The sequence below is a fragment of the Oratosquilla oratoria genome, unplaced genomic scaffold, assembly GCF_046742065.1.
Source record: "Oratosquilla oratoria isolate Oo_2021 unplaced genomic scaffold, ASM4674206v1 SCAFFOLD120, whole genome shotgun sequence".
Classification (NCBI taxonomy): Eukaryota; Metazoa; Arthropoda; class Malacostraca; order Stomatopoda; family Squillidae; genus Oratosquilla; species Oratosquilla oratoria.
This window is the reverse complement of record NW_027467477.1, coordinates 332888-348579: the sequence shown is the minus strand read 5'-3', so window position 1 is coordinate 348579 and position 15692 is coordinate 332888. Positions and strand designations below refer to the sequence as shown.

The window sequence follows — 15692 nt, the reverse complement described above, 5'->3', positions numbered from 1 at the left end:
TGACGATTATTTGGTTTAATGTCACAAACTCCCCCCTATAAAGAGGCTAGGATGGGACCCCTTACAGAGGAGCTTGTACATACATACATATAAGGCTTTCTTCCCCCTTATAAGGGAGGTAGCCAAAAAGCAAAGGCATAAAAACCACTCCCACCCATTCCATCCCCTCCTCCCTCCCTCTTATCTTGGCACCTCCTGGATGATGGGTCATCCCTGCATCTTGTCCAGTGCCCTGGGTTAGAAGCAGTGTTGCAAGATACAGCACATCCACATCCACTTCCAGATAACAACACAGAATACCTTCTTTGAGTGACTAACGGGTCAAACCAGTGGCTGTGGCTGGTTACCAGGAGGCCAAGGGTCTTCTGCAAGACGGACCAGGGTCACTGGATTGATTGATGATCCGTTCCATGAGAGGAGTGGATTCGGATGAACTGGAAGTATTGTTGGGTAAGGAATAAGGTGCACCTTTCTGATAGTTTAAGCAGGGAGGAATCAAAAGGATGATTGTAATGGAAATGAAAACGGGTTAAGATTATTTTGGCCCATACTTAACCACCTTACTTTGTATATAAAAACTAATTAGTTGGGGAGAGGAGGGCTTAGAATTGATGAAAACAGTCATTCTATATACCTAGACCCAGGTATGACAGTGGGTAACCAAAAAAATCTACATTGGCCAGGGGTCCAAGGACAGAGCCCCCGGTGGGGGTCAGGGGGCCATGGGCCTAGGCTGAGTCCCTGGGCTGAACTGCTAGTAAACAAATGCATGCAAGCCGTTCCATTGACGGGTCACCACGAGCATAGCTCCCCTCCCGTATATTACAACTAGGTAAAACTAGGTAAATAAATTTATATTGTTATCGATATAATTCGGCCAAAATAAAATCTACCCTAGTCATCACCTTGCTATATATACACGTGCGCACCACACCACATAATGCTACACAAAATAAATAACTTGCGGGCCAGCACAAAATAAACCACTTACACACAGGTACAGCCGACATACGAATCACTCAAAACTTCACATCAACCAAAAATTATTCAACCACAATAAAATGTTTTTTTTTAACAGGATTGTTTATTACAATCGGGAATTAATGAAAAAAAAATCGAGATCATTGTCAGAAAAAATAATAATAAAAAAAATAAATAAATAAATAAATAAAATGAAAATAAATATATATAAAAAAAGAAAAAAAAGAAAAGAAATGCAATTCTGATTTAAATAAAAAGAATATCATGCCTGCTAAGACCTCTTTCCCCTTAAGCCTCACAGACATAGGGCTAGTTTAATAGCCACTATTGCTAGCTTTAAGTTAATTTACCTGGCAAGTAAGTGTTGACACTAGGATAGTTTAGAGGCAAGTTGACTAACTTTCCGTTCACATTGGGCAAGTAGAGGGTTAGTTTAGAAGTCACATGCATTAATGACTACTAAACTAACCTGGGGTGAAGGGGGCTTTGGGGAAGAGGGGAATGTCTGTTGAGGAAGGAAGGGAGAGGACAGAAGACAGAAGTGAGTGGAGAAGGGTTGTATATGGATGATGTTGTGATTGCATGAGGAGGAATGGGCGGGGGGTGGGGGTGGGGTAGTATGTGTGAGTAAATTTTGACGCAGCCCGAAGGGATTTCTCCCCGTCCTCTCCTTATATGCAAGGGGGGACGGAGAGGGGGGGTCGCCGATTAAATGAAGCGGCATTGCTGTGGATGTGCTGTGTCTTGCGACACTGCTTCTGACCCAGGGCGGTGGGCAGGGTGCAGGGATGACCCGTCATCCATGAGGTGCTCAGATGAGAGGGAGGGTGGGAGGGGTGTGGAGTGTATTTAGGGATGAAATGGGTGGGAGTGTTTTTATGCCTTTCCCTTTATGGCTACCTCCCTTGGAAGGGGGAAAAATCCTTGGTATATGTATGTAAACTAACCTCATATCAACGTGGTTTTATATGGGATAAAGATATTTCTCACAGACTGTGAATATTTATAGCAGTGTTTCTCAACCTTTTACCATTGCATAACCTTTAAAATAAATTGCATGTCTTAAGGAACTCCTGTGGAGATAAAAAAAAAAAAAAAAAAAAAAATATATATATATATATATATATATATATATATATATATATACTGTATATATATATATATATATATATATATATATATATATATATATACATCTTTCTCATTCTAGTTTCATCGTAATAATAGGTTAGATAGGTTGATGCCTATATTACATTATTACAATAACCTTTTGCAGAACCCTGGTTGAGAAACACTGATCTATAGTATGGCCAAATTGAAGTGAAGAACACTCCTTTCTGGTAAAAATGCAAAGAAAAATATATGAAGATATTACAAAGCACATACCTGTCTGAATTGCAGACAGTACAGCGAGTGAAGACGTCAGATACACTCACAACAATGTTGTATGCCGCAATTACTTCCTCCAGTTGGCTCTGCGCCACCTATTGAAAAATAAAAGCAAAGGTTCAGTTAACTCATGTATGTAAGGCATGACAGAAAATCATTTCATCTCACTGTAAGGACTAAATCCTTTGCAAGAGATGAGGGTCTTCCCAATTTCACTCAATCCATTTCTACTTCCAACACATATGTTGCTAGTCTTGCTAGTCTTTCCTCACCTATGCCTTCTATCCAAACCATCTCATTAATCTTTTGTCTGCCCATCTATCCATTTTTTTTCCACCTCACCTTTACATTTTTCACTCTATCCATCCTTGTTATACCTACCATATTCCTCAAACTCTTCACATCAAGCACAACATACTTTAGTAGATACAAGTGCACAAGGCACCATACACACATGTAGACACAATGAGATGGAGAAAAAGTTGTAATAAAATAAATATAAACTTGCCTCGCTCTCGACACAGAAGCAGTAGTTTGCTGGGATGTACTTTCGTAAGCGGTAGTAGATCTTCCCTCTCGTGAATACCACCCTCTTCTCCTTCTCATATAAGGTGATGCAGTATTCATGGTCCTGTTCATTCTCCAAGCTGACTGTGTCAATTCCACAGGACCGGAGGAGCCGCGCCAGTCCCTGTAAATTGCCATTTGTAATCCCACCAATATCAGAAATTATATTATTATTCCCTTGTAAGGGGGAAAATGCTGTTGGCATGTGTATGCATATAGTACTACCTCTCATTAATGGACTAAGAGGGGGGTAACAGTGTCCTTTGATGTGAATAATCCGTTGATTTGGAATGGTTTTTGGGTGGCATAGTGATTCCACAGCACTAAACAACAGCACCAAAAACACAGCTAATTAATGTTCATTAATGAGAGGTAGTACTGTACATTATTATTAGTAAGATGGTGATTCCCCTTGGCTGAATAAGATTCATCTAGTGAAGAAGAAAATGAAGAGGAAGTAGAAAAGGAGTGACAAAAGAACCAACAAAACTTTCAGTTAAGTATTTGTATTTCATTAATATTTCTAGACCTTGTTATGCAAAAAGTTAATATTGTGGTTCTTTAAATAAAGAGCGACTCCTGAATAACCTGATGTCATGTACTCTGATTATGTAGATGCTGACAAACATTGCCTTAACTTTAGAATTCAGCAATACTGATTGAAAATACTCATTGTGGCAGGACAACTGGTGACATCTGATATCAACATGTTTGATCAACTTCCCCCAGCCATGAATACTGCGAGTGTCTCCTTTGTCTCCTTAATCAAGGGTCGTCTCTTGCGGAGACAACCCCGTGAGTAGGATCAGCATCAGATAAATGTACCACATGCCCATACAGCCAGAGCTGGCATTCATAAATTATGCTAGTAACTGGTCTAAATTGAGTCTCACAGTATAGTCTTTGGTTTGATATGATGTCATTTTAGCAATACCCCATGATTCTCCAAAGGCACTAAGTACCAAAGACATCAAGATGTCTCTTCAAGTCAACATTAAATATCCATGTCTCACAGCTGCACAGCAGGAGAGGGAGCACAAGTGACTTAAAGATTAAAATCAGTCTTCCTGCATAAATAACGACAATGCTATGTACTCTGGCTGAGAAAGTCTATATAACACCATGGGCAATGCCAATCCTTTGAAGTACTTCCTGACATGACCCATCATTGCTATGCACTAAACTACCAAAGTATGTAAAGCTTTTCAAGACCTCAATATCCTCGGCATATGCATGGACAGACTAAACTGTGTAATCCAGTAAGACCCCAAACTCCTGAACCTTGGTCTTGGTCCAGGAGACCTCAAGTCCAAGTGGTCTTGGTCCAGGAGACCTCAAGTCCAAGTGGTCTTGCCCTCCCTGTGCAGTGACTCGAGGGCTGTAACCAACCAGGACCTCAAACGACTCCGCAAGATATACAGCATCATCAGCAAACACAAGGTCAGTGACCTTGGTGTTGCCAATAGATGCTCTGCAATGATATTGATCAACAACTCTGCCCAACAACAAGTCCATGCATGTGTTTATAAATGTTGGGCACGGGCACATCCTTGCCTCACTCCTGAATTAAGAGGAAAGAAACAAATGACAATGTTTGAAATACATGATTTTGAGATACACAATCTGTTCAGAAACTTAACTTTTACATTACTCAAGAGTTACTGGTAACTGTATCTATTGAGGAGGACCAAGAGACAAATACCTAAATGGTTTGGCAAGAATAACAAATGGTGGACTATGAAGAGGCACCGCACTTCATGGTTAGTGATGTCTAGAGCAGTGGTTCTCAAACTGGGGTCCCCGGACCCCTGGGGGTCCCTGAGAAGGTCCTAGGGGGTCCGCGACACAATGAAAAAAAAAAAAAAAAAAAAAAAAAAAAAAAAAAAAAAACCAGAAAAAACTATATAATTATAAAAATATACAAAACTGATTCTGTCATTATAGTGTCGGTGATATCGATATTTTGTTGTGCAATCAGCCAGCACTTCTCTATTACATTTTTATATGTCATAATATTTCATTTGTTTCTTTCTAATTAATATTTATATTCATTCAAGCTTTATTCTATGCTTACAGAAAGTGTGAACTGAAGATGGAAATGTTTTTAAACCGAAAATCGACAAAATTTTGAAAATATTTTAAATGCTTATTTTTATACTTTCTTTGTGTAGGAATATGCAAATAGTAAATTTACTGCATTATAATCATGTAATGGGTATCTTGGTATGGTAATAATAACTTTTGATTGGCTGGGGGTCCTCGGATGGAACTTAAATATCTGGGGGGGTCCTTGGCATGGTAAAGTTTGAGAACCACTGGTCTAGAAGGATATGGTGTACCAGTGTGGTATGCAGGGCCCTAACAAGGGGAGGGGCAATGCCCCTGGGCGGCATGTTTTGGGGGGTGGCACTTTTGGTGAAAAGAAGGGGAAGCAAATTCCCCCTAATGTACTTTTAATGAATGTGGCAGGACAACTGGTGACATCTGATATATAACCGGGGGGGGGGGACTTTTCAACTTGCCCCGGGGCGGCACTTACTCACATCGGGGTCCTGGTGGTATGGTGAGATTACCTGAGTGTAGGTGAGCAAAAATCATTCTTGTGTATCTTGGGATAACTTTTTCATCCGAGTTTTTGTGGGATGGTGCCTTATTTATTATTGAATATGTTAATCTTGAGAAAAGTGTTTCATCTTTGTGCTTAGTCATTTCCATAAGTGTCATGGGTGGCTGGGGATGATAAGTGGAAGATTTATGAGTAGTATACTGTGGATGCTGGCATCTTGTTGTGTTTTGTGGGCTGATTTATGATGTACTTACCTAACTGTAGTTGTTGTTTGTACAATGTGATGATTCTATTTTTGCCCAAATGCTGTACTTGTTTGTTCTAACTATGCTCAATTTCTTGTTTGTTTTTCCAGCTTTTGAGGTAAATTTTGTGTATTCTTGGCAGCTATCTTGGAGTTATGATATAATAAAAAAAAAATTGCCTTTACTTTCAATGAATGAAAACCTACAATCTGATAGCAACCAATAACAGTCTTCTGGACCTCCTATAAATCTTTCTGGACTTTTCTGTGTTGCATTAATGTAGATCTGTTTACATGCTACCAGCTGGCAGGAAGAGTAGGCAAACTGCCAGTTGTCAGCTCTCTTTATATGAAAAATTCAGAGAAACAGCCAAAGTTGATTTCCAATGTTAAAAAGAACCACTAATAAGCAATACTGTAATTATTTCTCTTGTAACATCTAATCATATATTAAACAAAATTCAGGGACCATAGGTCCTACACCATGTAGTTCTACAAGATGGAAGTTGAATTATCTCCTTGCTATCCATCAACTTCCTTACCTCTGTTGAAGGAGATGCTACTCCAGTGGGCTGACACTTGGTTTTCATTCTAGGTCCAAGGTCTCTCTATCTACATTTATTCTATTTCTCCCACCTTTAATTATGAGGACAGCTGACACCTAACAACTGCTCTAATACAAACTGATAACACAGAAATAGCCCCAAACTACTACAATGCAAGGATTAGTCTAAAGTTTCTTCTCAGAATGACATCTATAAGAAGGCCTGATGACCATTACCAACTGCTATGATGCTGCAGGTTTCTACTGGTCACTGAATTTCTAGCCAACAATTATCATCATATAATGACTGATCTACAAGGACTATGTACAAAACTTTCCCTTAAAACCAGCATTCACAAAATAATATCCTTTAATATTTACCTTACCTGGACCATTGTATCACATGCCGCTTTGAACTCCGATGCAGGAACTGGACGTTTCGTACCAAGAGGATCCCTCCAAGATGCACCCTCGCCTCCACCCGATCTCCCTCTTCCACTGCCGTCCTTCAACTTTTCCTTTTTGGGCTCGTTGTCATACTTGAGGGTCTTCCAATCTGGTAGCTCAAGGTCTGCCATTTGCTCTTCCAAGTAACTGTATATTTCTAAAAGACACCAAGCATCAAGGGCTGCATAACTTCTCTGGAAAGGCTGAAGAGGCCTCTCTTCCCACTGAGAAAACTGGGCACTTTTGTCGAGAGGCTTGCCAAAACATGCATAAACAAGCCCAGACAATCCCTTGTACTTCTTGATGTCAAACTTGAAAACTTCTGGACACTTTTGTGTGAGAACTTTTTTTGTATAGTCAAAGTCGATGGTCTTCTGTTTTTTGCTGAACATATCTTTCAAAGAGTCATGAATTTTACTAATAGAACTCATGTCCCCGTTGATGCCATAACCAAGGACAGTAATGTCTGGGCTTGTGAAAAGAAATTTAATCATATCCCAGTGCTCTGTCTGAAGAACTGATCTCAGTGTAAAAATATCAATTAGATAAACATGAGTTGAGATTGCTATCTGGAGGAGAGCAGCAGTTTCTTCCTGTCCAATTCCAAAGGTAGGTTTCCATTCTGTGTCAATGGCCACCAAGTCTTTTTTCTTAAGGATCTCTAAACATTCTACAAAACTGTCCACAGTGTCAATCATCAAAACATTCTCATCAGGTATCTTTAATGTGTAAAATTCGTCACCCTTCTCTTCACTTGAAGCGTATGAGACATCACCATCAACGGAGCTATCAAGAGCAGAACTAATCTCATCCAAATCTTTCTTCATAGCATCAGCTATCTGGTGAGGAACCTTTTCGGGTGCAATGTCATAACGTTTTGCAAAGTAGGCACCCAGTTCTGGGCTGTGGTACTCAACACTGAAATCTAAAACAGCTAACTGCAGTGCTTCATTGTCTTGCACTGCATCATGCAGAAGGCTCCGGAAGGCCTTCATTGGCATTCCATGTTCTATAAAGTGTTTGTAGAACAAATATCTGAGACTGCTCAACTGTTTACGTTTCTCTATATGTGGACAGATGGCAATGTCCAGTTTATATTTCTTTAGAATTCTTGTGGCTACATTGGTCAAATTCTTTTTGCTCTTCACTTTCTGAATCTGACCAACATTATGCCTCTGAATAAGGTCTTCAACAAACACAACCTTACCAACAATGTTATCCAAAAGAGTGAGAAATTCTTTTTGATGTCTTGGACTGCCTGCAAGGAAGTCTTCAATTACTGAAATCTTATCTTCAAGCAACAGAGGACATAGGAGTTCATCCATGGTGAAATGTGACTGCAGGTTGAGGAACGTAGCAAGAGGACAAACATCCTTGAAACGGTGTTGTTTCAGCATATCTTGCAAAAGAGGAAGAAAACTCTGCTTGATGTCAATGAGGTTGAACACATTGATGACAGTCTTGGTGAAGCTCATATTCCTCTGGCGGATGAGCAAGTGGAAGGCATCGTGCTGGAGGGCTTGAGTGAGGCTACTGGCATAATTCTCCTTGCCGTTCTTGGACAAGAACACCTTCAGTTCTCCAACTAGTGTGGTTGCGAGGTTGTAGCCTTTACCCTTGTTGAGGTCTGGGCAAAGCTTGATGCATACAAGGCACAGTTTGTAGGGATTCTCAACATTTCCAAAACATTCCTGAGCAACTGTAGAGAAGAGTTTTTTACTGTCTTTTAACCAAAGCTGCTGGAGCTTCACAAAGTAAGCTGAGTAAATGTCCCCTGACTGTGTTACTGCTGCTGGTGGTCCCAACTCAGCAGCTGCCATCTTTATGCCTTGAATTTGGCGAGCTCACCAGAAGGGTCCAGACTTAAAAGAGATGAAGCAATCCAGCTACACAGTGATAACTGTAAAAAAGCAAATATATATGAAATTAATTAAAATAAAATATCTTCAACCACATATATTTTACAAATTACATGCATTATGATAATGGAAAAAATAAATGAGGAAATTTTAGTACATGGAGTACAGAAAGAAGAAATGGAGTGAACTTGACAGTAGGACCAAGAATGAAGTACTGTATATGTCAATCAATCAATTGTTGCATCAAGTTTCTCAAAGTGGAAAACCTGCAGTCCCACACTGGCTGGCAACAGTCCTAGGAACCTCCCACAGATCTATGTGGGAAGAAATGTCAGACTGATGTCTATGTTCTATCAGTGTGGGATTGCGTCAACGTCACAGGCTGAAAGTGGTACATACGTACACCAAAGGCTTTTTCCCCCTTACCAAAAAGAAAAAGGCATCGAAACCACTCCCACCCATTCCATCCCCTACATATTCCACTCCCCTCCACCCTCCCTCTCATCTTGGCACCTCCTGGATGATGGGTCATCCCTGCATCCTGTCCACTGCCCTGGGTCAGAAGCAGTGTTGCAAGACAGCACATCCACAGTAAGGTAGCTTCATTAATTCGGTGATCCCCCCCTCTCATGCAGAAAAGGAGAAGACGGGGAGATATCGCCTTGGGCTGCGTCAAATTATTTCTCATACATACTTCCTCACCCCCATCCCCCACCCACAGCATCTACCACTCAAAGTGGTAGGAAGAGGAGAACACTCATCAGTTGATTGACTGATTCTTGTTAACCTCTTCAATACAAGTCAAATTCTTGGAGGCAGCATCAGCTGCCTGACTTACAATGATACATCACATTACTCGCATTATAAAATATAAAGTTAGCTGTATTATCTGATCTCTTTCACTCTGAATATTAATAACCACAGAAAATATGATCAGGCCAGCTCACCGAATATGGGGGTCACTCAGCTATAACTCCTAAATAAATATAATCAAGACACAGATGCAGGCATCCTCATACACCCACATGTGTCTCATGAGGCCTATGAAGGCGTCATCAGAAGAAGTCAATGGGCTTATTGGGCAACATACTTGAGATCAACACTTCAATGTCCTTCTCCTCTTTTGCTCTTATAACCATTTCATCTTTGAGTAAATCATTGATGGCCTATTTGTACTTTTGCTCATTCCTAATATTTTGCATGACCTGAACTTCATTTTCCACACCTGGCTCCAGTTGCAAATTCTGCCTTGTACTTTTTGCAACAATTTGCAATCCTCTTTGTCATCTACTATCTTTTAATCACCACAAACAGGTTAGTGTATTTTTTTTTCTTCTACTATCCAATTAACATAAATCAGGGACATTATTGATGTGGTACTCCAATAATTACTTCCCTCCATCCACATAACATATCATTATTCTTATATATTAGTGTAGGGTGAGAAGCTAGAGAATAAGGAGTGTTAAGTATTTAGGGTTACATGTGGCAATGAACAGAGGAAAGGATATAGGTGAATTATAGAATAAGGAAGTCTGTAAATGTCCCGGAATAATGATAAATTTGATTGGAAAATATGTATATATATATAAAGAAAATGACCGTGATGAGTGAGGAAAATGGAGGAGAAATAAGGAAGGATGAAGTGAAGGCAGTTGTTAAGATGATGAAAGCAGGTAAGGCACCTGGTCTGGATGGATGCCATGCAGAATGCCTAAAAAAAGGAGGTACAGTGATGGTGGACTGGTTGGTGAGGTTATTTAATGTTTGCTGGAGAAAGGATAGAGTGCCGGAGGACTGGAGGAGTGCCTGTATAGTTCCACTTTACAAGGGAAAAGGGGACAAGTGTGAGTGTAGTAGTTTCAGAGGGATTAGCTTGTTAAGTGTAGTTGGGAAGGCTTATGGGAGGATCTTGATTGAGAGGATTAGGAGAGGAACAGAGGGAATTGGTGAGGAACAGTGTGGATTTAGGATGGGTAGAGGTTGTGTAGATCAGATTTTTGTGGTAAGACACATATGTGAGAAAGCTATAGGAAAGGGGAAGGATGTTTTTTGAGCTTTTATGGATCAGGAAAAAGCTTATGACAGGGTAGACAGGAAGGCACTGTGGGAGGTTTTGCAGATATTCAGGATAGGAGGAAAGCTTCTAGGAGCTGTCCAGAGTTTTACGAGAGTAGTAGACCATGTGTCAGGATTTGAAATGGAGAGAGTGAGTGGTTCAAGGTAAAGGTGGGACTTCATCAGGGATGCGTTATGTCGCCCTGGCTGTTCAACTTGTTCATGGATGGGGTGGTGCAAGAGGTAAATGCAAGGGTGGTGGGTCAGGGATTGGAGATGGTTAAAGAAAATGGAGAAAAGTGGGAGGTGAGCCAGCTGTTGTTTGCGGATGACACTGCGCTTGTGGCAGGATCGGAGGAGGGATTGAGGAAGTTGGTGACAGAGTTTGGGAGAGTGTGTGAGAGAAGAAAGCTGAAGATAAATGTGGGTAAATGTAAGGTGATGAGATGTACAAGGGGTGAAAGTGGCAGTAGACTGGAAGTGAGCATTAACCTCTTCAGTACGGGCCTTAAATCTCGCGGGCAGCAGCCAATGCCAGCCGTATGACGTGTCGTAATAATACTCGCATAATAAAATATAGTCACCGTTTATATCGATCGTTCTCTCTTTCACCCGTGAATTTTGAAAACCATAGAGAATGTGATTAAGGGCAGTTTATAGAGAATGTCAAAATGCAGGGGCGACTACAATAAATATAATCAAGACGCCGATATGGCAGCCTCGCATATCCACTTGCTCCTCATGACGCCTACGTATGCAGCACCGTATGGAAGGGGTTAAGGGAGAGCGACTGGAGGAAGTGGATAGTTTTAGATACTTGTGGCAGAAAAAGGTGAAGTGGAGGTGGAGGATGAATGTAGATTGAGAGAAGCAAGTAAATGCCTTGGTGGATTAAAAAGTGTAATGAGGAATAGACATTTGGGAATGGATGCTAAGAGGAGACTGTATGAAGGAGTGATTGTGCCAACAGCACTGTATGGGGCAGAAATATGGAACATAAAGAGAGGAAGAGAGAAGGAGTTTGAATGTGTTTGAGATGAGATGTCTGAGAAGTATGATGGGGGTTACTAGGATAGATAGTGAGAAATGAGGAGGTGAGGAGGAGAACAGGGGTGGAAAAGGAGTTGGGAGATAGGGTTGATGAAAGAGTATTAGGATTGTTTGGACACATGGAAAGAATGAGTGAAGAAAGACTAGTAAAAGAGGTATGGAAGGCAGATGTGGAGGGAGTGAACATGAGGGGACGTCCCAGGATGAGATGGATGGATGGGGTGAAGGGGGCTTTGGGGAAGAGGGGAATGTCTGTTGAGGAAGGACGGGAGAGGACAGAAGATAGGGGTGAATGGAGAATGGTTGTATATGGATGATGTTGTGATGCATGAGGTGGAATGGGTGGGGGGATGGGGGTGAGGTAGTATGTGTGAGCAAAATTTGACGCAGCCCGAAGGGATTTCTTCTGGTCTTCTCCTTTTATGCATGGGGGGACGGAGGGGGGGGGGGGCTGATTTAATGAAGCGGCCTTGCTGTGGATGTGCTGTGCCTTGCGACACTGCCTCTGACCCAGGGCAGTGGACAAGGTGCAGGGATGACCCGTCATCCAGGAGGTGCTAAGATGGGAGGGAGGGTGGAGGGGTGTGGAGTGCGCAGTTATTGGGTTAAAGTCAGTCAAAATTTTGAGTAATAGAGCTTGTGTTATGTCTATGAATGGTGAGCATGAGTGGTTTGAGGTGAAGGAGGGGGCTTCAGTAGGGGGTGTACCATCGCCATGGTTGTTCAAAATGTACACAGACAGGATACAGGAGGTAAATGCAAGGGCGATAGGCAGAGGATTGGAGATGTTTGGAGAGAGTAGCAGGAAGTGGGACATGAGCCATTTATTAATTGCTAATGACATTGTACTTGTGGCTGGGTTAGAGGAGAGGCTAAGGCAGTTGGTGAAGGAGTTTGGAAAGGTATGTGATAGGAGGAAGTTAAAAGTAAATGTGGGTAAAACCAAGGTTATAGGTTGTACAAAGGGAAAGGTGGCAGTAAATTGGAGGTAAGTTTTAGAGTAGAGAGGCTATATATAAGAAGAAGATAGTTTTAAGTATAGTCGAACCTCGAAAGCCTGGACTAATTGGGGGGAAGGGTGGTCCGGTCATGCCAAAAGTCCGGTCATCGAAAATATCGCCCTAACACCCATAGATTTTTGTAGCGGTATACATATAGGTAATGTAATAATAACAATACTGTAATAATAATACTATACTAATAATTCTGTAATAATAACTGTAATACAGGCATGTAAATGTACTGTATACACAGTGTACTGTACTGTATTTTTTATTACGTACACTGTAAATATCGGAAGGTATGCATGCAGGACAGTGGTGGCGGCCAGGGTTGCCGCGTTTTCTACACTGCCGTGTAGAATAGGAGTGTTGCCATACCGGGGCATACATTTTTCTCGGGCGTGTGCAGACTTTCATAGCAAGATATACTTGTCAAACTTTGACAAAATGTTGGTTTTAGTTTTTTTTTATTCTTGAATGTATATAAGGCCCCCATGCCCTAACATCTTCAGTAAGATATAAAAAATTTTTTTTTATATTATTATCGCTAAAAGAGAGCTGAAACTTTAGCGTAGAATTTTTTTCTACATGGTAAAAACCTATCTTTTGGGGTATAATATTTTATAAGTAACACAATTACCAATAAAAGTCATATTTTGATGTACCATTTATTATTTGATAACTAGTTCTATGATTTTTAAACAAAAGTTTGAGTTTTTCAATGTTTTTAACAGGCCGCTGATATGTAGAAAAAAAATTCTCGTGTCCTTGTGCAGTTGCCACATGCTGCTATTTTACTACGTTTTGGGACAAAATTCTACGAAATGGCAGCCCTGGTGGTGGCTTGACTGGGCCGGGTTTGAGTACACGTGTACGGCCGTCGCTGCCACCTACCGGACAAATAGGGAACTTTGCTTGAAAAGTCCGCCCTTTGTTCATTTTGACCGGTCATACGAGGGTCCAGGCATTCGAGGTTCGACTGTATTTAGGTTTACATGTAGTAAGAGATGGAGGAGTGGGGGTGGAGGTGCTCTTGTGGATTCAGAGAACCGAGTGTTGTCTTGGGGATATGAAAAGGGTCAAGAGAAATTGATATCTGGAAATGAATGCAGAGAGAAGATTGCATGAAGGGTTGATTATGTCTACAACACCATATGGGGCAGAGACTGAAATTTAAAGGGGAAAAAAGGAGGTATCTAAATGTGTTTGAGATGAAGTGTCTGAAATTTAAAGGGGAAAAAAGGAGGTATCTAAATGTGTTTGAGATGAAGTGTCTAAGATATACAGCAGGGGTCATAAAGAGAAATGAGTGGTTGAGGAGATGAGCAGAAGGGGGCTGGCAGATAGGTCTGATGAAAGATCAGAGTGGTCACGGCACATGGAAAGAATATGTAAGGAAAAATTAGCAAAAAGAGTGTGGAGCAGGTGGACGGAGTGAACTTGAGAAGATTGAAAGTGAGATGGATTGATGGCTTTGAGCAAATGGGGGAATATCTGTTGAGAAGGGAAAGGAGATGGCATGGGATAGGTGTGAGTGGAGAATGGTTTTGTATGGACATTAATTTGATGCAGCACAAAGGGATTTCTCCTCGTGTTTTCCATTTTTCAAATGAAGAGGCAAGAAGGGAGGGTAGTCATATAAATAAAGTGGTTGGCCCTGATGTGGATGCACTGTGCCTTGCTGCATTGGTTCTGAACTTGGCAGTAGGTATGAGACTGGGATGACCTTTTATCCACAATGTGCTAAGAGGAGAGAGAAATACATGATAGATATGAGTAGAATGGGAGGTGGTGGATGCATGCTTTGGCTGGCTACCTTATAATTTATCGGTGAAGTGGCCATTAGTTTACATAGATTTCCATGTGTCCATTTAATTATACTCTCTAGGTCTTTCTACAAATTTTGAGCATTAAGATGGTAGGCTATGTTTAAGAATTTTTCTATCACCCACAAATGATGCGAGCTCAAGTATTCAATCCTACTATCAATATCCCTGCCCATCATAAGAAACAAAGGAAGGCCTAGGAATGAGCCCTGTGGAATGTTGCTGATTATAGGCAAAGCCTGCAAAATTCCATTTACTACTATTCTCTGGGTCTTACCAATAATGAAACTATTTACCCATTCTTATTTTCTCTCATATCTTTGCCTTTTTCACCTTGCAGAGTGGTATTCTGGGGGCAATCTTGTTGAATGCTTCTGCAAAATTGAAGTATATCATAACAAGTCTCCATAAAGGTGGCGGCTATGCCATGGCCTTGCCTCAAGTTCCATCGGGGGAGCAACACCCCCTTGAAGCAGAAGCACTTCAAGGTAAATAACAGTTGTGATTGATGTACCTCCTTAATCTGATGCCATTTTTATGATTTAGCTCTCATTCATTCAACTATTATATTCTAAATGGTTGGTAATTTTTATGCCATGTTTTCAAACAATTCTATAATGAATGAGCTTATCACCATCGGTTTCTATCTGGCATTATCTCTTCCATCACCTTCCCTGTGTATTGGGGTGGTAATAGCACTTTTCAGACACGCTGGATGCTTTCGGTGTCTAGTGCCTTCCTTCAATCTCTAGCAATAAATTTTACCTGTTTTAATATCACGGTTAACTTGACCAACTTAAATGTGACCTACATCAATAATTATGCCAATACAATGTATAAGATTTATTAGAATACAACAACAAGCTAATTACGTTACCATAACGCCACACATACTTGATGGACATAAATTTACTGAAATGTCGTTAGCTATATATCTAGTCCATGGTATTGTTGACATAACTGATGGCGATAACAGACCTGCAAGGCAAACTATTTGAGATTTCTTACCACATCTGTCATACTCTACCTTTATAACGTTGCTTTACATATTCGTCAATAAAACAAGTGAAACACACATCAAAGAACATTTCACCTTGCCACTGAAAAGGGAGGTGTTTATCTGTTTTGATACTATCCAGCGTACACCATGATTGTTGTGT

At 40.8% G+C, this 15692-nt stretch overlaps 1 protein-coding gene across 6 annotated transcripts in view; it reads right to left on the bottom strand.

Moving 5' to 3' along the window:
- Positions 1-15692, bottom strand: part of Nbr (exonuclease mut-7 homolog) — a 36662-nt gene that overhangs the window by 20703 nt on the left and 267 nt on the right. For 2 of the 6 annotated variants that reach the window (XM_076180869.1, XM_076180870.1), the window contains exons 1-4: positions 15560-15677; positions 6678-8638; positions 2879-3061; positions 2368-2465 (exon numbers count right to left, since the gene is read on the bottom strand). In XM_076180869.1, the coding sequence (XP_076036984.1) occupies positions 2368-2465; positions 2879-3061; positions 6678-8558 (2162 nt within the window). In that variant the 5' untranslated portion in view covers positions 8559-8638; positions 15560-15677. Of the gene's footprint in view, positions 1-12; positions 435-2367; positions 2466-2878; positions 3062-6677; positions 8639-15540; positions 15678-15692 lie in introns of those variants that run through there. The other 4 variants (XM_076180871.1, XM_076180866.1, XM_076180867.1 and 1 more) reach the window with 4 other exon arrangements.